Source organism: Naegleria lovaniensis, assembly GCF_003324165.1.
Source record: "Naegleria lovaniensis strain ATCC 30569 chromosome Unknown tig024, whole genome shotgun sequence".
Lineage (NCBI taxonomy): Eukaryota > Heterolobosea > Eutetramitea > Acrasida > Naegleriidae > Naegleria > Naegleria lovaniensis.
In genome coordinates, this window is record NW_025407846.1 from 608988 (window position 1) to 629652 (window position 20665).

Here is a 20665-nt window from a genome sequence, read left to right on the forward strand (position 1 = left end):
ACACACAAAAAAAAATGTCATCATGCTTGCCAGATTCCATTCTCACACAAACTCTCACACTCCAATCCGTTGCAGATTGGATCAATGAGACCAACAAATCCGAAGAAGTTTCTCTTGGCCAAGATTCCTCTCTCATTTCCTTTTTAAAAAGTTTGAAAGATGGCATTGCATTGTGTAAACTCGTTGGAAAATTGAAAGGTCGTTTCATCATGTTTAATAAGAATCCGAGAGGTATTGAATTTATGGAACAAGAGAATTTTGAAACGTTTGTCAAGGTTTGTATTTTTATTGTTGTTGTGAGAATGAGAAATGTTTGACATTTGGTTGAAAATTATAATGATGTCGTTAAATCTCATGTGAAATTATATTGCAACGTGACTACGACGACATACACATGATCATGTCATTGACATTTTAGGAAGCAGTAAGTAGATTGACTCGAAAATGATTGAAAATTGTTGTTGAAAAACACAAATGATTGATCAACAACATTTTCTAAAACCCAATGAAATGACCCAATTCGGATGTATTTCAACAACAACAACATTAGACTCAACTCATCACTCAAGCATCATTGAGTCCTTCATTTATTTCACAATTGAATGGAAAGGAGACTCACAAATTGTGTGTACAACCTGATTCGAATGGTGCTGCCACGTCACCAATGACATGTTCGTTGATTCGAGTATTGATTCAATTATCGGAAAGTGTTTCTGGAAAGGCCTTGTACAAAGGACCATTATTGACTGTTGGTTCCGATTCCGTGACATTTGTTCGTGGATCTACTTTGACCTCTGTCACAACAACACGAACGACAAGTCCAGAAGATTCCAAGCAAGTGACGACATCTCCCAAATCCAATGACATTGGTCATTCCAAATCCACTACTACTACTCATCTATCTGGAAAAGTATTCAAAGAAAATATCGAACCAGAAGTCTCCAAAAAATACGAATTATTAACCAAAGAAGATATTGACTCTGTGTTGAAATCGTACAGAAATGATCAGATGGAATCCATCAAACAACAATTGGAGAAATTCAGAAAATCTGAAGAAGATAAAATCAATAGAGAACTCAAACAAATGAGACAAAACATGATCAATCAATTACAACGTGAACAACGAGATTTTGAAATGGACATGAAACGACAAGCTCAAGAATTACAATCATCCACAAACAATTCTACCAAACCGCCACCAGTCTCAAAAACAGTGGTCACACGAGAAAAGAGAATTAGTATTGAATTACCAAAGAATGAACCAATGGAACCTAAAAAAGTATTGGAAGAAGGATCTTCTGCAGCCATTCAAAAGAAATTAGAAGATACAACTGAAAAACTAATCGCCACTGAAGTGAAATATGAAAAATTATTGGACGATCTTAAAGAACAATTATCCAAGAAAAAGAAGGAAGTAGAACGACTCGAAGAAGAAAACATGCTTCTCGCTAAACGATTGAAAAAACTCAAAAACATCAAACTCAACGATGGATTGGAAGAATTGGACAAGGAAGATGTCACTTCTAAAAGTATTCGTTCTCTCCATACCTTACTTGCCAATTCTGGAGATGACGACGATGACGTTCCTAATTTTTCACATCCTTCCAACCATCATTCTACCAATCTCAATTCCAACAATGGCATTGATTCCTCTCATCCAGTATTGAAAACACGAGAAACCTTACCCTCTGTGAGATTTTTATCTCCACCTTTGAAAAAAACAAATTCCAATGATGATCATGACGCATTAATTGATGAACATGCCATTCAAGTAGAAGAACCTTCTCTTCTTTCCATGTCCGATGATGATGATGAAGACGATGAGCACCACGACGTCGGGAATCATGGAGAGAATGCATTTGGTGGCGTTGACGAACACGAACAACAACACGAGGAACCCATTGTCTTTCAAACTGCAATCCTTAAAAAAGTTCCCTCAAATGTCCATCGATTGGCACAACCAGTTCATAGTTCGTTTGACACGGATGAGGAATTATTTGAATCGAGTTATAGTGATTTAAAGAAGAGTGGAGATGCAAAGAAGAAGAATAAGAATCAACAGCAAGCAAAGAAGAGTATTTTTAATTCTGACATTCAGTAAATTTGATATTTTGATGTTTTCAATGAATGTTTTCAAAGATTAAGGATATCCTTAGGGTTGATATTTCTTTGTGAGCGAGAGAAGTTCGATTACGATTCTTTGTTAATTGCCTCATCCATCGGTTCATTTTCGTACATGTCCAAAACGTCAAACGTCAAAGTCACTCTGTTCGTTTTTATCATCCGAAAAAAACAAACAACAACCGTTCTTCTTCTCAGAACCCGATGCTTTTCTACAGCAAATTGCAGGGTTCCAGTGGACGAGGCACTCTCGCCAACACCACCTTCTTGTACACATGTCTGTTGGCGTTGGTGTTTTTCAATGTCATTTTTGTATTGAACTCATGGCATTCGACATCAAACACCATCACGTGGTCAGTTCACGGTGCCCGAGTTCAAGGAAGATTTTTCTCTCGAATCGCTTCACGAGCCAAACAAAGTTTCAATCGAGTGAGATCGACTGTGAGAAGTGTCAAACAAAAAGCTTCAGCTTCTGTCAAGAGAGTAATTTCTAGAAATCCAATTGTCAACAAGGTGAAACAAGTTGCTGGAAAGAAATTGGATCGAATGATGAGTGGAGTTAAAAAGTTGAAAAATTCTGTGAAACGAGGCATCTCTAAGGTCAAACAAGATGTGAAAAAATTCAAAACTCTTGTCAAGACTCGAGGATTGAAGAAGGGATTGAGTGCTGTGAAAAACAAATTGAGATCCAAAGTCAGAGATGTGAAAGGAAAATTGAAATCGAAAGCAAAGAAAATCAAAGACAAGGTGAAATCCAAAGTTAGAAAAATCAAAGAAAAGGTGAAATCCAAAGTCAGAAAAATCAAAGACAAGGTCAAGACCAAAGTTCGAAAAGTAAAAGAAAAAGTGAAGAGTGTCAAGCAAAAAATCAAGCAAGCAAAGGCCAAGATTAAATCCAAAGTTAAGAAGGTGAAAGAATCTTTGAAAAACAAGTTGCAAAAACTCAAGTCCAAAGTTGGCAAAATTTCACCCAAGAAGGTCATTCAAACAGTCAAGAAGACCCTCAATAAGGTGAAGGAATCTGTCAAGAAGACGATCAAAACTTTTAAAACCAAAGACAGTAACATTCAAACTAAGAAAGTTGGTTCTCTAAAATCCATGAAATCCAAAGACAAGGTCGTTGGTTCCATTACTGCAGGTGTCATCAAAATGTCATCTCTCGTGAGTGAAGCTGCTTATGAAAATTCTGCTGACAAGAAACTCACAGATAAGGGATATCAATTGGTGTTGCAAAATGATCACAAATCGAAAATGATTGCTAATAAGGTATTTTATAATCCAAAAGACAAGACCTTGGTGGTCACGTATCGTGGAACTGTACCCAATTCAGTGAAGGATTGGACCAATAACTTTGATATTCCTTTGACCAAGGCCTCATTTGGTGGTAAATCGATTGGATCTGTCAATCGTGGATATTTGAAGCAATATAATGAAGATCGAAATGCCATTCAAAAGACGATTCAAGAATATCAAAAACGAGGACTTGTGGATAAGGTAGTTTTTACTGGACACAGTAAGGGAGGTGCATTGAGTCAACTTGCCGCTGCTGATTACAAACTCAATAATCCAAATGGTGCCAAAGTGGAAGTTGTGACCTTTGGTTCTCCTCGTGTCGGTGATGACACCTTTGCCAAGACAATGAATGAACAAATTCCAAACCATGCTCGTGTTGTGAATAAGTTTGGCAAGGATGGATCAGATGTCTTCACCTCATTGCCACCAAAGTGGTCTGGATATTCACATGCAGGAAATGAAATTCAAATGGGATGTGATAAAAGCAATGGCGTTTCGTGTCATAGACTCAAGATCTATCAAGAAAATTCGGCAACTCCTGAATAAATTTATTGTGAATTGTCGTGCGCCAAAATCATGGAATTCATGTTGAGAGAAATGATCATGTTAAATTGACACTAATCCAAACAATATTTGAAGAAAGATCTTTATTCGCAAACACAATTATTCCTCGTCGATTAACTGAATATCTCCATGTCTGGTATTGGTGCCTTGGAGTAGTTTTTGCTTTCTTCTTTTAATCATGCAACAATAAGCCACCCATCCACATGCTAAAAGACATGAAACACAACCAAGGATCAATATCACCAAAACAGCGACTGCAACATTTCTCAGTAGACGAGCTCCATCTCCTGGATAACTGTAGACCATAATAATATCTAAAGATGTCAAATTACACGTTGGTTTCAACTCAAAACTTGGATCTACACACGAGAATAGGTTCAAATTGATGGCCATTTTAAATTCTCCATCTGTTTTCATGTCATCGTCAATTTTCAAACAAACCATGCCTTTTGTATCTTGCAAGGTTGTTTGACAAAAGTGATAATCTTCCTTATTTGTTTGCAAACAATCGTGAATGAACATTATATCGTTTCGATGAACAGAACTGGCAATAGTGATTGAATTTCCATATGAATTGAGCTTGACAAATGTTACGTTTTTTGGTTGACAAGTTTCACTGTTTTCTTGAACGTCAAAGAGTTGAAAATCACCCATTATGAACGAATAGGAAGGAAAGCTTGAATTTTTGAAAATCTGCGTGTCCATTTTGAATTGGTTCGCATTGGTAAGATTTACCATTTGATGTGAAATGATCCTTTGTCCGATGGATGATGAACCAAACCACAAGGAACGATCCATGAGAGTTGCTGCTGCCGCAACTGAACTATAGAGAGCAAGGATCAATACAAAGGCTGAGATTATGGGCAAACAAGCCATTTTCTTTGGAATGAAATTTGACTTCAAGCCTCACCGTACGGAGTTGTGTGTTCGAATTGGGTGGATAAATCAATGCCTCATAGATTCGTTCTCAACAAGGTTTGAATCACAGATTCAACTCTATGAGGTCAATCTCGTTGACAGTTGAAAAAAATGCAATTTTCTCATTTTCACCAAAAAATTAATTTAAAGCCAAAACAACACTCCCGTTCACTTTCATCGGGTGAAAATAACAATCAATAACATTAATCAGCAGGAATGTAAATTGATTCTCATTTGGGTTACTGACAATACTTTTCTAATGCAAGAACAACCATGCTTATCAACACATCATACATTTTTGATGAAAACATTCACTGATGCTTACTGTGTTTAGAGCCGCTTTCAAGAGCAGGATTTATTGTCCGAGGAAATTCAACTCTTCCGTAAAAAAAAATGAAAAAATTAAACCAAACAATCCCGTTCAGCCCTTAATGAAAAACTCTATTTGATGTTAATTTTGAACAACTAGAGAATACCAGTTTACAATTGTCCAAGTGCAGCAGTACAAAATCTCACAACTACCTTATTTAGAACTATGCAACCAACAAACGTAACATTTCGTTTAAAGTTGAACCTTGTGGCACTTGTGTTCGTTCTAACAGCATTCTTCACTGGGAACCATAAGAACAATCGTTAAACCCTCAAGTTCCACAAACAAAAAGGCTCACACAAGATGAAAATACCATTAGTGGTGGCACCCACCGAATTGATTATTCAACCTCCTTGCGACAAATCAGACAACACCATCGAAGGGTTGTTGGATGAAAGTGGTGATTACGGATGCTCCACAACTTATGTGAACAAACCTTGTATTGAGTTAAAATTTGATCGAGTTTACCACTTTTCTCATCTCGAGTGTTTCGAAAACAAGAGATATAACGACGGTCAACAACGTGTGAGAGGAACTGATGTGTACTGGAGGGCCAATGAAACTGATCCTTGGACTTATATTTATTTTTTCAAAGAAGGTTATGGCCTGCTAAAGGTTGATTTGAACGTTTCAGCAAGATATTGGAAATTTGATTGTTTTGGAATGAAGGAGATTGCATTTGGCAAATTGAGAATGTATGCTTTTGACGCACCAGCTGTGAATATTCACACCAAAACAGGAATGATTATTCAAGAAGAGACAATTGCATCCTCAGCTTTTGGTGTTGTTCCACCTCATGTTGTCACACTTCCGCCATCTCAAGTTGTTGCCAGTTCGACAACATCAACCTTTGTTGAACCATCCCAACCACAACATCCTCAACCGGTTACAGTCTCTCAAGGACTTTGGGAACCAAAATATACTGGGCCAGAAGTTAACCTTGTCCCAGTCCAATCCATTGATTCCCAAGGTGATGCAAGGCGAGAAAATACATTGGAAGGATTGTTGGATGATACTGGTGATCACGGTTTTGTTACTTCTCCCAATCATAACTCGATAATTTTGAATTATGACCAAGTATATTTGTTCACCTACTTGGAATACATGACATTGAACACTTCAAGCAACAACGATTATTACTTGCGAGATGTGAATATTGAATATAGACTGAGAGATTCAGATGCATGGACGTGGGTGAAAACTATTGGAAAAAAAAATATTAATTTATGTCCATTGACGAACAAGGTTGTGTTCGACAAACCTATTAAGGCAACTCAATGGAGATTAGTGACTAAACAGCAATGTATTGAAATTGGCATGCTGAGAATATTTGGCTACACACCGTATGTTCCCATCCAAACAAAGACCGGAATTGTTCCCAGTCTGCAACAAGTTGCTGAACAAGCTATGCTTAAATTCCCTGGTTGCGATCAAATTAATCTCATCAAACCAGTGGCACTTTATACCCTTGATCATAAAAAAGTGGATGACAGCACTATTGACGAGATTTTACGTGACGGAGGTGGTGATGGATTTGTCACTGATCACTCTCCACTTCCACAGTGTGAAATTTGTTTTGACGGTATTTACAAATTTGCACTATTCACATGGAGAGAATTTCCCAAGATTAAGAAACATGGTACATCCAACGGGCGTAAAGATTCTCCCACTCTCGAAGGAGTCAAAATTGAATACAAATTGAAAAATAATGATCCTTGGCAAACGTCTAACATCAAAGTTACCAAGCTGGAAACTAATGTTGAAAATGTGTTCATGGTCTCCTTGGAAGGAATTGAAGCTAGATGTTTCAGATTTACAAAAACAACACCTTCTGGATTGAAGACCTCAAGAATCGGTTTTGGAATGCTTCGATGTTATGCCTATGCACCATTGTTGAAGTTTAACATTAAGGATATAGAGCATTCTGAGAAAATTATTCACATTGTTAGACAAGACCATTCTGGAATTCCAAAGATTGTTCCCACTAGTGATGAAGAACCATACTACGATGAAACATCTTGTAGTGACGTGAATGTCATTGCTCCAGTTAGAATCACCAGTTCCGCACTTGGCTCACAAACGGATAATACAATTGAAGGGCTTATTGATGATACTGGATCCAAAGGATATTCCACCACCCATCAAGTTCATTCCTATATAATTCTGGAGTTTGAAGCGGTTTTCTTATTCAAATATTTGGAATTTTTGGAACATCCACAATTGTCGAACACAGACACCATTCGGAGTGATTTAACATTATACTACAAAGTGAAAGAAAGCGATTCTTGGTCAAGATGTACGAAATTTGATGATCTCCTCTGTGGCCACCCAAAACTGAATGTAATGAAGTTTAGCAAACCAGGAATCCAAGCCAGATATTGGAAAATTGAAAGAATTTGTGGAAACATTGCGTTCGGAATGCTTCAATTCTTTGGTGTTGCACCTTTTATTCCATACTCTACCACAAAGGGCTTGTTGCTTTCAAGGGATGAACAAGAAGCTTTACATCTGACACCTTACAAGGGTAGTGAAATCAATGTCATTGTTCCATGCAGTATTTCTTCTTCCAATGAAAACCATAATGACAAGTTAGCTTCAGTTGACGACACCAAATTGGCCGAAAACACCTTGGAAGGATTACTTGATGACTCCGCCGAGTATGGTGTTTGTTGTTCAGGATCAACTCTTATTGTGAACTTTGAAAAGATTCACTTTTTCAAATATCTCGAATATTATACTCATTGTCTGTACGATGGTGAGAGTCAAGAAAATCATTTCAACAATGTGAAAGTATTTTACAAGATTAGACCAAACGAACCATGGATTCCATTCCACAAAGAGATTGAGACTTCAAAACGGTATCCTTATTTGAATCATTTTGAAATTGATAATTCTCCAGCCGGGTTCAAAGCAAGATTTTGGAAGTTTGAGGCCTCTTCATATTTTTTATTGTTAGGTACATTGAGAATGTATGGTTATGCCTCCTATGAACCCATTCCAACCAGAACTGGAACTGTGCTTACCCGAGATAGCGAAGAAAAGAACAAACTTAATGCTCGTTTGCAATTGCTTGAAAAGCAAAAAAGTACAAAACATTGCAAAACATGTCTTGACGATTTGGACGAAGAAATTGCCTCAGTCATGGAATGTACCACTTGTGTCATTGGGTTATGTGAACGAGATGCCAAAGTTCACAAGAGGAAGAACCCCACACATGAAGTCATTGAAAGAGTAGTTGTTATGCCTTTGGACGAACCTTCAACATCTCTGCCAGTTGTATCTTCATCCTCTGAATTAAGCCTTGAAAAACCAACAAGCACGAAAGACTTTCCAGGTTTGATTAACTATTATTCCAAGAAAATTTCAAAACAATTTCCACCAATCACCACAGGAACTGGACCGCTTAAGCAGCTTAATAATGATCCAAGCTTGATGGTCAGTTACTCTGATGAAGGAGATTCATGTGTGAAAATTAATGGGCCTTCCATGCACAATTTTAAGGAACGATGTGCGTCGTTTGCAGTGGAGAGAGGTGCAAATACCGTTAATTTCGAAGTGTTGCATGTTACGTTTACAAACTGTTCTTCAATACCAATTTCTATTACAGCATTGCAAATGGAGTATTCGGATCATGACAATGATTGGAAACCAATGAACCACACTCAAGCTGCCTATTGGGAAGCTGCCACTGTGGCATTTAATTATGGTAGAGAGCTTGTATTTGAAAAGAGCGATTACCATGGCAAGTATGTTTTTTGCAACAATTTCATGCTTGGAGCTGGTGCCACCTCTTGTGAGTACAAAATTGTAACATCTTTTCCATTGATTGAAGATGGTTGTCAATCTGAGAGAGCAAAGAAAATGATTCCGTTCTCTATGCCTTACCCGTTAACTGTTCGACTAACCATTACTGATTCCATGATGCGAAAAAAAAGTCTCAAACTTGTTTATACCGCTCCCACTTTTCTACATCAAACCCATGAACAATTTAAAACGCTGATGGGACTCAGGGATGAAGACTTCTTTGTAGAATGCAGTGACAATGCTAACCTGGAACAAGCATTTGTTGGTATCAAGTTGAATGATGATGGCATATCCCTATTCAAAACTGGGGCACAAACTGCTGTACAAAAATTTACACTCTTGGAGCTGAAATTTAGATATGAAAAAGAACGACAAAACTCCGTCTTGTTATTCAAGTCACCAGGAACATTTTGTAATGCTGAATTCTACTTGTTGTGCGACCCTGAATTTTACCATAAGGGGTATGCAATTATGGTGAAAGCTGCTTCGAAAACCAACACTGTTGAGAGAGTATTTCCAATCTATGAAATCATAAAGAGCATGAATGCCCAGAGATTGAAGAAGTAAATTGCGAAGCTTTTTATTGAGTAAACGCAATCGTTATTCTTGTTATGAATTGATTAATAATCAAAGGAAAGATTTAATTAAAGGTATTAATAACATTTTCTATGAATCATGGCAGGTCCTTCGTCGTCATATTCTTGCTTACTCAGATAATACTGCTGAAACGATGACAAGTCTCCCAAAATTGATCCTCCAATCCAAACTGAATATTTCCTCTCAGGAGGTGACACTACTTTCACAAGGATGCTAGCAGGTGCCAATGAAGTGATTTCTTTCACCAGTCGATCTGAAAATCCCTCTGAAAATGTACTTCCTCCTGACAACAAGATATTTCCATAGAAATCTTTTCTTACTCCCAAATCACATTTTTGAATGGCATTGAAAACCATTTCATGTATTCCAACATCTTCTCTACCGATTAAGGAAGGATTAAAAAGTGCTTCCATACATCTAAATCTTTCATTACTAATGGAAATGACATTTCCATCAGGTAATTCATATGCTTTTTCTAATTTCGATGACATTCTATCTGTTTGCAACTCTGCATCTAAATCAAGAGCACAATATGATAATTTTTCCTTAATTTGTTTCACAACATGCAACTCTGCGCTTGTTGAAAAATAATATCCTCGTTCCTGTAACAGAGTTGCTAAATATTCATCTAAATCACTTCCTCCCATATTCACACGTTTTGCAGCAATTTTTGTGTGATAACCATTCGATAGAGTTTCTACACTTGTGACACCATCTCCACAATCTAGAACAATTCCGGTATTTCTACCCGCTGCGAACATGGATAATAATGTAGATTGAGCAATATAAAATCCAGGAACGGCAAATGTTTCGAACATGATTTGTGTTAATTTTTCATGTTGAGCTTTTGGAGCGTGGACACGAGTAGACATAATGACAGGATGGTCCTCTGGTTCAACTCGTAATTCATTGTAAAAGCAGTGATGGAGTATTTTTTCGATTCGATCATAATCTTGGATAATTCCATGTCGTATGGGAGAGAAGAGTGTGTTATAGGTGGCACAAACTGCTTCATCACCAATCATTTCTCTATTGGTACCATTCAATGTTGCTGCTTGAAAGAAATGGTGATTTCGGCGGAAGTGAATTCAATATTGTCACTTCCTCAATAGTTCACAAAAATGTATTACATACGAATGCTTTGCAATCGACCTTGATTGGCCTTTCCAACCACAGTCGGAAATACGCTACTGGGGCTGTCTTCACCCGTAAATCCAACTTTGGTGAGACCTGATCCGAGATCGAACATCAAAGCTTTGAAGTCAGTCATTTTTTTTTAAATGAACTTGATGTCAAGAGACAAGAACAAGGAACACTCTACAAAATTGTTACCTTGGCATCTCATAGTTGAGAATCAATGTGAACAGAATCAACAAGTACGTTTAAAAGTCACTACTGCCCATCATTCACAGCTGCTCAGGCCACAGCTGTTATGCATTTTTTTAAATTTTTTCTTTTTATCAAAAAAATATCTTCTCCTGCCTCGGATTTCTCCTTCGGAATCATCATGAATTTGTTGTATCCATTTCAATAGAGTTGAATAGTAATTAAATAATGGCTGATGTACGATGTGTACATCTTCATCTTTGACATGTCCATCTTGTATCAGTACTTTTTAAATTGACAAATCAACGAAACTTCAAGCATGACGTGATGACGGATGTGCTGAAATGATAGCACGTGTACTGGAAGGCCATGATCCAGCTCGTAATTCGCTAACAAATGCCACAACAACATCTTGCTCTTTCCGATCATCAGATCAAGAAGCACAACCCACTTGATGAAAGAGAAGGCACTGATCATTGTACGAGCCATTGTTCAACGTCGAACATAGCCACAGCAGACTGTAATTTTGGACCTCCTCAGGATAGGATCGTTCAACAAGATATGCTACTCACCAACTTTTTTGATTCCAAAATGTTGGATGTAAATAACGAGAACACCGACGTGGTTACTAAACACCAGACCTCTGCAACCAAACAAACCTCTCCTCTAATCGCTCAACCTATAGAAGACTCACTTCATGCAGTGGATGAAGTCATTATGGAGGAAGATCGAGTCATAAAACCAAGTGACAGAATTTTAGTTGAGAATTCAAAAGAAGTTGAAGTTATGGAATGCTCCAATTCATTGACCACAATTTCTCAAGTGGTGAAACAAAAATTCAATTCCATACGAGAGCGATTTTCAATCAATCCAAAATTATTGTTCCCAACACCAATGGTTGGAGATTTCAGTGATGACGAAGATGACAACAGCCAATTTATGAAGACATCTTCCCAACACCCACCAAACGAGAAAAATAACAACATGATGGAAATAAGTGTCGCGAGTCAGAAATCACTCGAGGAAGCTAAGGAAAATCCCGAAATTCAAAGAGAGAAACAATTCGAAACTATTTACCTTAATAATCGAGAAAAGAATAGACAAACCCGAAAACATAAATGGCCAACAAATTACGTAAGAACCACCAAGTACACCTTAATCACCTTCCTTCCTCAGAATTTATTTGAACAATTTAGGAAAGCCATCAATATTTACAATCTCATTGCTGTCATTGCTGTATTAATTCCTGATATTAGTCCAATTTTTCCACCAGCAGCTGTGTTGCCTCTGACGTTTATTGTACTTCTTCAGATGGCGAAAGATGCCTACGAGGATTTTCAACGGCATCGCCAAGACTTGAAAGCGAACAATGAAACTTGTCGAGTCGTGAGAGATGGTATCCTACAAGAAATTAAAGTGAAACAAGTGGAGATTGGAGATTTTGTTTGTGTGAGTAGAGATGAGAGCTTTCCTGCAGATTTATTGTGTGTTTACTCGTCGAGAGGGGATAATTTATGTTACATTGAGACGGCACATTTGGATGGAGAGTCAAACTTAAAAATCAGAAGACCAGTAACCAAGATTTTGTTTGGTGGTTCAAAAACAGAAATCAATAATGATAGTGCTGCCTTTGCTGAATTGAATCACAACTCTGCTTCTTCAGAACAGCAAAAATTTATTAACTCTCGACTCTCTGAAATCAAAGGCAAGTTGAAAATCGAAATTGCCAACAAGAATCTTGATGTTTTTGAAGGAACAGCTTCAGTACAACATGAATTTTCGAGTACAAGTACTGTTCCGTCAGAAATATCTAAAGAGAGTCATTCGAACGAAACATCAGCTATTGTTAAGGAAACTCTGGCAATGGAGAATCTTCTTCTAAGAGGTTGTACTCTTAAAAACACCAACTTCATCTATGGTATTGCCATCTATGTGGGAAAGGATACTAAAATTTTGAACAATACTAAGGAAAATAGAGTGAAACGAAATGCATTGGAAATTACTATTAACAAAATTCTTGCCATTTTGGTTGTTTTTCAACAAGTAATTTGTGCCATTGTTGCTGGTATTCATGGATCATTTCAAGAATCCTATATACTCCGTGCATTCTATTTGAAGCCATTGATTGTGAATTCAACGAGTGATGGAAAAGCCTCATTTGTTTCTGTCATGTCCAATTGGGCTACAATATTTATTTTGTTAAACTTGATTGTAAATGAAGCATTGGTTATTGGATTTGAACTAATCAAGTCATTTCAATCTTGGTCCATTGAAAATGACAAGAAAATAAGATTTGGGACATTCAAAGCTGAAGTCAGAACAGCAAGTATGAATCAAGCCCTATCCAAGATTGATGTCATTTTCTCCGACAAGACAGGAACACTAACACAAAATGAAATGAAATACTCAGATTCATATGTAGATGGAGTGTACTATTCAGAGCGCAGTAATCCTGGAATGATGAGGAGCTACTTGATGAAATCTCAATCATTGTCAAACGCTACTTCGGCTCATAACTCCATGTTTGAGAATGAAGATTCACTTCAGCACCATAACACACAAGATTCACATTCTTTTTTCTTACGAGAATTTTTACTGTGCCTCTCATTGAATAATAGCGTCATGGTAGAATTAGATCAGTCGTCTCAGCAGATCATTACTGACAAAACATCTACAAGCCCAAAATATGTATATCATGGATCTTCATCTGATGAAATTGCTCTCTTAGAAGCTGCTACTAGTAATGGATTTATTCTCACACAAAGAACTGGCAATGGTCTTGTTATTGAGGAAATGGGAGTTTCTAAATTTTATGAAATTATAGCAACGTTTGCCTTCACCTCTGAGAGAAAGAGAATGAGCGTATTGGTAAAGCACCCAGATGGAAAATATGTGTGCTATGTGAAAGGAGCTGATAGTGTCATGATGAAACGATCGAAAATGAGTGATCAATCGGACACATCCAACAATCATCACGGCTTGCAAATTGCTTTACAAAAATTTTCCGTTCATGGCTTAAGAACACTGGTATGCGCAAGGAGAGAACTATCTCAAAATGAAGTAGAGCAATGGTTGGAAGGATACACTAAAGCATCTCTCTCCACCAAGCATAGAGATCGACTCCTCATGCATTGTGCGACAGAAATTGAGAAGGATTTACAGATTCTGGGATGTACAGCCATTGAGGATAAACTTCAAGAACACGTAGCAGAGTCAATTGATTATTTAAAGAAAGCAGGATTGAATATTTGGGTTCTCACAGGTGATAAAACGGAAACCGCCATTAATATTGCCTACTCGACTCATGTTCTTCACAGGAACAAAAGCATTGAAATCAGAATTAGAGATGCCACAAGCTATTCCCATGTTAAAGCCAAGTTAAAGGAGGCTTTAGGTTTCCTTGAAAAGAACAAGAACAAGAATTTTGAGTATGCCCTAATAATTGATTCAAAGTCACTTGACTTGGTCTTACAAAAGTATGAAAAACCATTCCTTAGATTAGTTGGTATAGTCCGTAGTGCAGTGTGCTGTAGATTGAAGCCCTTACAAAAATCAACAATTGTGAAACTTATTGAGAAGCATCTGTCAATGACGGCTCTTGCTATTGGTGACGGTGTAAATGATGTGGCCATGATTCAGGCAGCTTCTATTGGTGTTGGTATTAAGGGAAAAGAAGGTTCTCAAGCTTCTCGTGCTGCTGATTACGCTTTACCTAGATTTAAAAACTTGGTTCGATTATTGGCCGTTCACGGCAGGAATTGTTGTGTTCGGAATGCTGACTTTTTACATTTTAGCTTGTACAAGAATTTTATGATTATTATGCCTCAATTTTACTTCATTTTCTATTCTGCGTATTCTGGAACATTAATATTTGATTCATGGGAACAGTTTATATATATGGCTCTATTTTGTTTTTTTCAACCAATTACCTCTGGTTCCTGTGAATATGACTTACCGGAAGAAGTAATATTGCAACATCCAGAAATTTATGACACTTTGAAAAAGAAACACAATAATTTATTTAGTATGTCCAGCATTTTTAGATGGGGCTTTGAGTCCATCTATCACTGCACGATCATCTATTATGGAATTTTATGGAGCTATGCTGCGGATGGAGATGTTATGGAAAATAATGACATGGTGCACTCTTCAGATTTTTATCATTTAGGAAAATTAATTATGACCTGCTTAATGAGTGTGATAACTCTGAGATACATGATTGAAGTCAAAACATGGAACTTGCAAATATTCTTCTCCATTTTTGGAAGCTATCTATTTTATTTTCTATTTAGTGCGTGTTATAGTCCTGTTGCAGATATTTTTGGAGAAACTGGTTCTTATTTTATTTTTTATGAAACCTTTGTTAGTGTAAAAGCTACACTTGTGTCCGTACTGGTGATTGTAGTTGCCATTCTACCAAATTTATTGTATAAGGCTCTAAGATTGAATTTTTTCCCGCACGATTACCAACAATTGCTTGTAGAATATAATTCTAAAAACAAGAATCATCATGAATAGTCGATCAAGTCGGGGTTGAATGCCGCAGTTGAGTTCATCATGATGGTAAGTTGGTTCTTTTTTTGTTGCGTGCTTTATAAATTTTTTTATGGCAATTGACCACTATAACACGTGTCATTACGCACATATCCTGTTTGTTGGATTTACAATTAAGGCCTTGTTTTCCCTTAGGATTGTGTGACTGAACCAAAATCAATGTTAGCCTCATAGGTTGCTGTTCATAATAGAACGACTGAACCAAGTTTGCAACAAACGGCTCATCTAGCTGTGAACCTTTTTTAGAGATTATTGAACAATAAATTTATGTACGTATTTCTTGACGCGATTGGTGATGAATTTTGCTGAAGAAATTCAGCTCTAGTTCTTTTACCCTTCTGCAAAAGAGCGTTCTCAACGAGACACGAAACTCTATCAATTTTACTCAAACAAAAAATGCGCCGTTTTCATATTTTCAATCAAAGCGATCAACAAAAAATTGTTTCTTGCGTTCAAATTATGGAAGAATGAAAAGGACAACAACCATCAATCGCATCTTGCAAGGATTAAATTCCCACAGAAACACATTGAGCATCACCAGTAACCATATTTATGTTCTGCATTCTACTTCGTCCTTGAAACCGTTGATGAAACATGCTGCTGTTGTTCCGAACAATAACAACAAATTGTTGAATCATCCAGCAACCACATCATTTGGCCAAATACGTTCCTACACCACTACAAATTGGTTGAAGGAAAAAGAAGCATCCACTAACGAGAGTGGGGAAAGTACTTCAGCACTTTTGTCCTCCGAACCAATCACTCTCAATTTGATGGATTACAAGAAATGGAATGCTCAACAAGTAGCATCATTGCTAACTTCTCCTAAATCTTTGAGTGGTGCTGGTTTGTCGGTTGATGATGTGAAGCCTTTGTATGAGGCTGGTTTTGATGGCTCATCTCTCCACAACATTGTTGAGAATATCAAGATGGATGGTGTAAAGTATGCCATCAAAGCCATGTATGGCAGCAAAGACTTTACTCAAGTCTCCGAAAATACTTGTCAAACTGTTGTATTTTGGGTGCTCGATCAATTAATGACCAGACAATATTCACTATGGCAATTGGAGCCAGTGAGTAAACAAATCATACAAAAATTGGGCGAACCAATTGCAAAAGGAGGTGCTGATTTGAGTCTTGATCAAGTTTCTTCATTAGATGGCAAAACTCTCTATAACATTGCAAACGATGTAGTCTCTTCCAAGGAAACCTCTTTCATTAGAAATCTTGACTTGAGTTCAGGCACAACAGTTGTCCAATGGGTCAAACAATTTCTACTACAAAACCATAAGATTCAAATTGAGCTTAAAAATTTTCCCAGCTCTATTTCCTTCGAAGCACCTATATTCAACAATCTTGCTTATCAAAACAACAAAAACACTGTTGAAATGATGGCTGATGTGTTGATAGGAAACATTTATAAACACATGATGGGCCAAGCATTACGAGACCAAGAACTGTTGATCAATTCTGCATACTTTGGATCTGGAAAAACGAGATTGGGTGTTGAATTCCTCGCACTTTGGAAAAAGCAAATGTCAAAACATCCGGAGATGAGAAAAAAATTTGAAGTCGATTATTCTAAAGCAGCAGTAGAGCAATTAGAAAAATCCAAAGTGATATACGTTAACTGTAGAACGTATCGTATCATTAACAACAACTTGCAAGAGACATTTACGAAACTGAGAGATGATATAGAAAGATATATTGGAGGTAGTATTACAAGTACTCCTTGTTATATCATAATTGATGAAATAGGCTCTTGGCTATACTATTATGAGCCACTACGAAGGCCCAACATTCATCGTTACTTTTGCGCCATGTATGACATTTTGAACGAATTTATTTTCCCCTTTCAAAAAATATCTACCGTTAGTTTGTATGTGTGTGGAAAGGGAGCTTTTTTAGACATTATTGGACAATGTAAACTTCGCCCAACATTACCTCCACAAACACTTATGAAGGAGGTTCATTTGGAAGCGCTCTCAAGAAAACATATTGAATCAGGAATTGTTAACTCTGATTTTGTTGGATCCCTCGTTTCACACTTTAAAGAATTGAATTTGTTTGACTATTTCCTTGACCAGATACAAGAAGAAACTCAAGGAGTTCCCAACTATGTAGTTCATTACGTTTTCAATAACCGTAAACTGCTATTGAACTGCAAAACAAAAGAAAATATTGATCAGGCACTTGTCCAAATTCGTTCAACACTTTCCACTTCTTTCAAAGCTCCATTCGAACAATTCTCTAACCATCCAATCTTGATGAAAGTCTATCAATATTTACTCTTTGCTGGTATTTCGAAACTTGAAGCTACCGAAGCATTTAACATGGGTGAATTTACTACAAACGGAACAGAATTTGAAGGCGTCACTACCCTCAGTACTTATGATATTGCAACAATGTTGAATTGTTTTCTACAACCAGTGAAGGACAATAGATATCGTCTCTTATTTCCAAAGGCAATCATTGATCAATATGTAAAATCACCTGCAGCTTCTTCAAACATGTTTGCGATTTCACATATTGTTGAAGAATATGGTCCAGTCCTTTCTCTTGGAAACATTATGGAGCATCTAACACTTGTCAACTTTAGGTTTAGAATGAACTGGGGGTCAATTCAACGGCTAAGTATTGGAGAAGTCTTTCCATTCTTAAAGAATACGTGTGTTGAAAATATTCCTTGCAAGCCTTTGGAAGTGGTAAACTTACGAATGAAATTGATGACCAATGAAACAAGTAACTTGAACAGTTGGAAGAAGGTTATTGCTATGTTGGATGGAGGAAAACTTGGATGTTTCTATGATCATTCACATTCACCTGACAAGATTTGGCAAATCAATTTGGGATCAAAGAAGATTTTTATTATGATTCAAGATAAGAATGTTGGAGAATTATCCATTTCTAAATTGCGTGAGGAAATTGACAAGAATGAAAAAATTAGAAAGGCACTCGATGAGACCATTGAAACTAAATTAATAATGGTATTTATGGTGAGAGGAAATGCCAAGTTCTCAGGACATTATCTTGGTGGAACCACTATTGGAGGAATTCCATTACATCGACATACATCTGTAATTATTCTAACTGAAGAAGAGATTTCAGATTTTTTGGGAGACAAGAATCTTGAAGCACTTCAAAAACTATCAGGATTGAAAAAACAGGATTGATTTCAAGAAATCATCAAGGCCAAATTCTTTCCTCCTGTACCGTAATGTAGTGTTTGGAAGAGTCATTAGGTTTGGCTCCACCTACTCTTTTTTTTGAGCCATTTTAACGACTTTACTATCAAAAAAAAATTTTGATTTCAATAAGTCCTGTCCACGGTCCGAAGTTAACTGCTGAGGACGAGATATACTCAAATCCTAGGCTATTTTTCATTTGCTTTCTAATGGTGTTGAAATTTCTAAGAGATGTGAAGTGGTTGTTGAGTTATTTCACTCTGAATTTTGAAGGTAAATTGGCCCAAAAAAAAATTTAATGTTGTAAATGAAGAGAGGATGATTATTTATTATCGGACTGGTATTTCAAACTGTAAAACCAGAGAGAAGCAGGGTGGGTTGGGTTTGGTTAAGGCGGATTTTAACCTACCCCTCAAAAATTTTCATATTGAATTTTTAAATTTTTGATTTTTAATGATAAATTTTGAATCTAGATTAAATTTCCTATCGATTGGTGATATTAGAAGTATTTAATTGTTTGTATATTTGAAAATTGGACGAATTAAAAATTTTTTTTAAAATTCTGTACACTTTTCTTATTTGACGTTGAATTGATGTTGGAAGTGTTTTTGTAGTGATAGGATATCATTGCAATGATTGTTAATAAAATTTAAATTGATTATAATTTTATGACTTTGTGATGATGTGGAGTATAATTGTTGCTTTTTTATAATGTTGTTAATTATTCGAGAGGAGTATTGTGATGAAAATTAGTTGTATTATAGATCTTTAAAGTTGATCCTTATGTTCATCATGATAATGTGATCACATGATAGAGATTATATTGATTAATTAATTGTATTCATTGAATAATTCTTCAATCATTTAATTAAAGTTTGATGTTTTGGTTTATGATATTTTTTATTATGGATGTTAAATATTCTTTCATGATCATGTATTAATCATGTCATAATGTGAGTTCTATCATTTTGAAGTGTTGTATCATGTTCATTGCTATCACTCAACCTCTGAGCGTTCAAAGTTGTTATTGAAGAGAAATGAGATGAAATGTGATTGTATGAATGTTCATTCTATTGGAGAAACATGCTTGGTATGAGGGTGTAATCTCATGATAGTGATTGTGTTGATCCATCTTTTGTATTTGTCGAGTAATGCTTTCATTATTTGAATACAGTTTGACGTTATGATGGATAAGATCTTATTTGTGAATGTTATATATTATATCATTATCATATAGTAGTCATGTCACAATGTGAGTCTTATCATTTTGTAGTGTTGTGTATTGTTGTGTTCATGGTGTGATATGAAACGTTGAAAAAATTTTGACATTTTCTTTATATGTTGTGATGATATTCACTACTCTTTATGAAATTGATAAAACATGTATATCATGTATATGACATCATATCTATGAAGTATTATTGAATGTATATTGATACTTGCTGAGATAATTGATAAATGTTAACTTTGGAGTGTTTGGAAAAATATGGTCTTAGTCTCTTTACATGGGTTTGATAAAAATTCTACTCTTTGGGTTTACTCTTTGGGTTTACTCTTTGGGTTTACTCTTTGGGTTTGGGTTTGGGTTTGGGTTTGGGTTTGGGTTTGGGTTTGGGTTTGGGTTTGGGTTTGGGTTTGGGTTTGGGTTTGGGTTTGGGTTTGGGTTTGGGTTTGGGTTTGGGTTTGGGTTTGGGTTTGGTTTGGGTTTGGGTTTGGGTTTGGGTTTGGGTTTGGGTTTGGGTTTGGGTTTGGGTTTGGGTTTGGGTTTGGGTTTGGGTTTGGGTTTGGGTTTGGGTTTGGGTTTGGGTTTGGGTTTGGGTTTGGGTTTGGGTTTGGGTTTGGGTTTGGGTTTGGGTTTGGGTTTGGGTTTGGGTTTGGGTTTGGGTTTGGGTTTGGGTTTGGGTTTGGGTTTGGGTTTGGGTTTGGTTTGGTT

At 36.6% G+C, this 20665-nt stretch overlaps 7 protein-coding genes across 7 annotated transcripts; 5 read left to right on the forward strand and 2 right to left on the reverse strand.

The window, feature by feature from the left end:
* Window positions 1-14: 14 nt before the first annotated feature.
* On the forward strand, window positions 15-2101 carry C9374_005639 (uncharacterized protein; the record flags this gene model as incomplete). Its single annotated transcript, XM_044695411.1, has 3 exons — window positions 15-275; window positions 419-424; window positions 551-2101. The coding sequence occupies 3 exons, from the start codon at window positions 15-17 to the stop codon at window positions 2099-2101; spliced, it is 1818 nt and encodes a 605-aa protein (XP_044548116.1).
* Window positions 2102-2325: 224 nt separating this feature from the next.
* C9374_005640 (uncharacterized protein) lies at window positions 2326-3960 on the forward strand (the record flags this gene model as incomplete). The annotated part of the gene is made up of 1 exon (XM_044695413.1): window positions 2326-3960. The coding sequence occupies one exon, from the start codon at window positions 2326-2328 to the stop codon at window positions 3958-3960; it is 1635 nt and encodes a 544-aa protein (XP_044548117.1).
* Window positions 3961-4077: 117 nt separating this feature from the next.
* On the reverse strand, window positions 4078-4854 carry C9374_005641 (uncharacterized protein; the record flags this gene model as incomplete). Its single annotated transcript, XM_044695414.1, has 1 exon — window positions 4078-4854. The coding sequence occupies one exon, from the start codon at window positions 4852-4854 to the stop codon at window positions 4078-4080; it is 777 nt and encodes a 258-aa protein (XP_044548118.1).
* Window positions 4855-5569: 715 nt separating this feature from the next.
* On the forward strand, window positions 5570-9637 carry C9374_005642 (uncharacterized protein; the record flags this gene model as incomplete). The annotated part of the gene is made up of 1 exon (XM_044695415.1): window positions 5570-9637. The coding sequence occupies one exon, from the start codon at window positions 5570-5572 to the stop codon at window positions 9635-9637; it is 4068 nt and encodes a 1355-aa protein (XP_044548119.1).
* An 86-nt stretch (window positions 9638-9723) lies between these two features.
* On the reverse strand, window positions 9724-10937 carry C9374_005643 (uncharacterized protein; the record flags this gene model as incomplete). The annotated part of the gene is made up of 2 exons (XM_044695416.1): window positions 9724-10718; window positions 10802-10937. The coding sequence occupies 2 exons, from the start codon at window positions 10935-10937 to the stop codon at window positions 9724-9726; spliced, it is 1131 nt and encodes a 376-aa protein (XP_044548120.1).
* Window positions 10938-11389: 452 nt separating this feature from the next.
* Window positions 11390-15511, forward strand: C9374_005644 (uncharacterized protein; the record flags this gene model as incomplete). The annotated part of the gene is made up of 1 exon (XM_044695417.1): window positions 11390-15511. The coding sequence occupies one exon, from the start codon at window positions 11390-11392 to the stop codon at window positions 15509-15511; it is 4122 nt and encodes a 1373-aa protein (XP_044548121.1).
* A 503-nt stretch (window positions 15512-16014) lies between these two features.
* Window positions 16015-18720, forward strand: C9374_005645 (uncharacterized protein; the record flags this gene model as incomplete). Its single annotated transcript, XM_044695418.1, has 1 exon — window positions 16015-18720. One exon carries the CDS (start codon window positions 16015-16017, stop codon window positions 18718-18720), a length of 2706 nt encoding a protein of 901 aa, XP_044548122.1.
* Between the last annotated feature and the right edge of the window lie 1945 nt (window positions 18721-20665).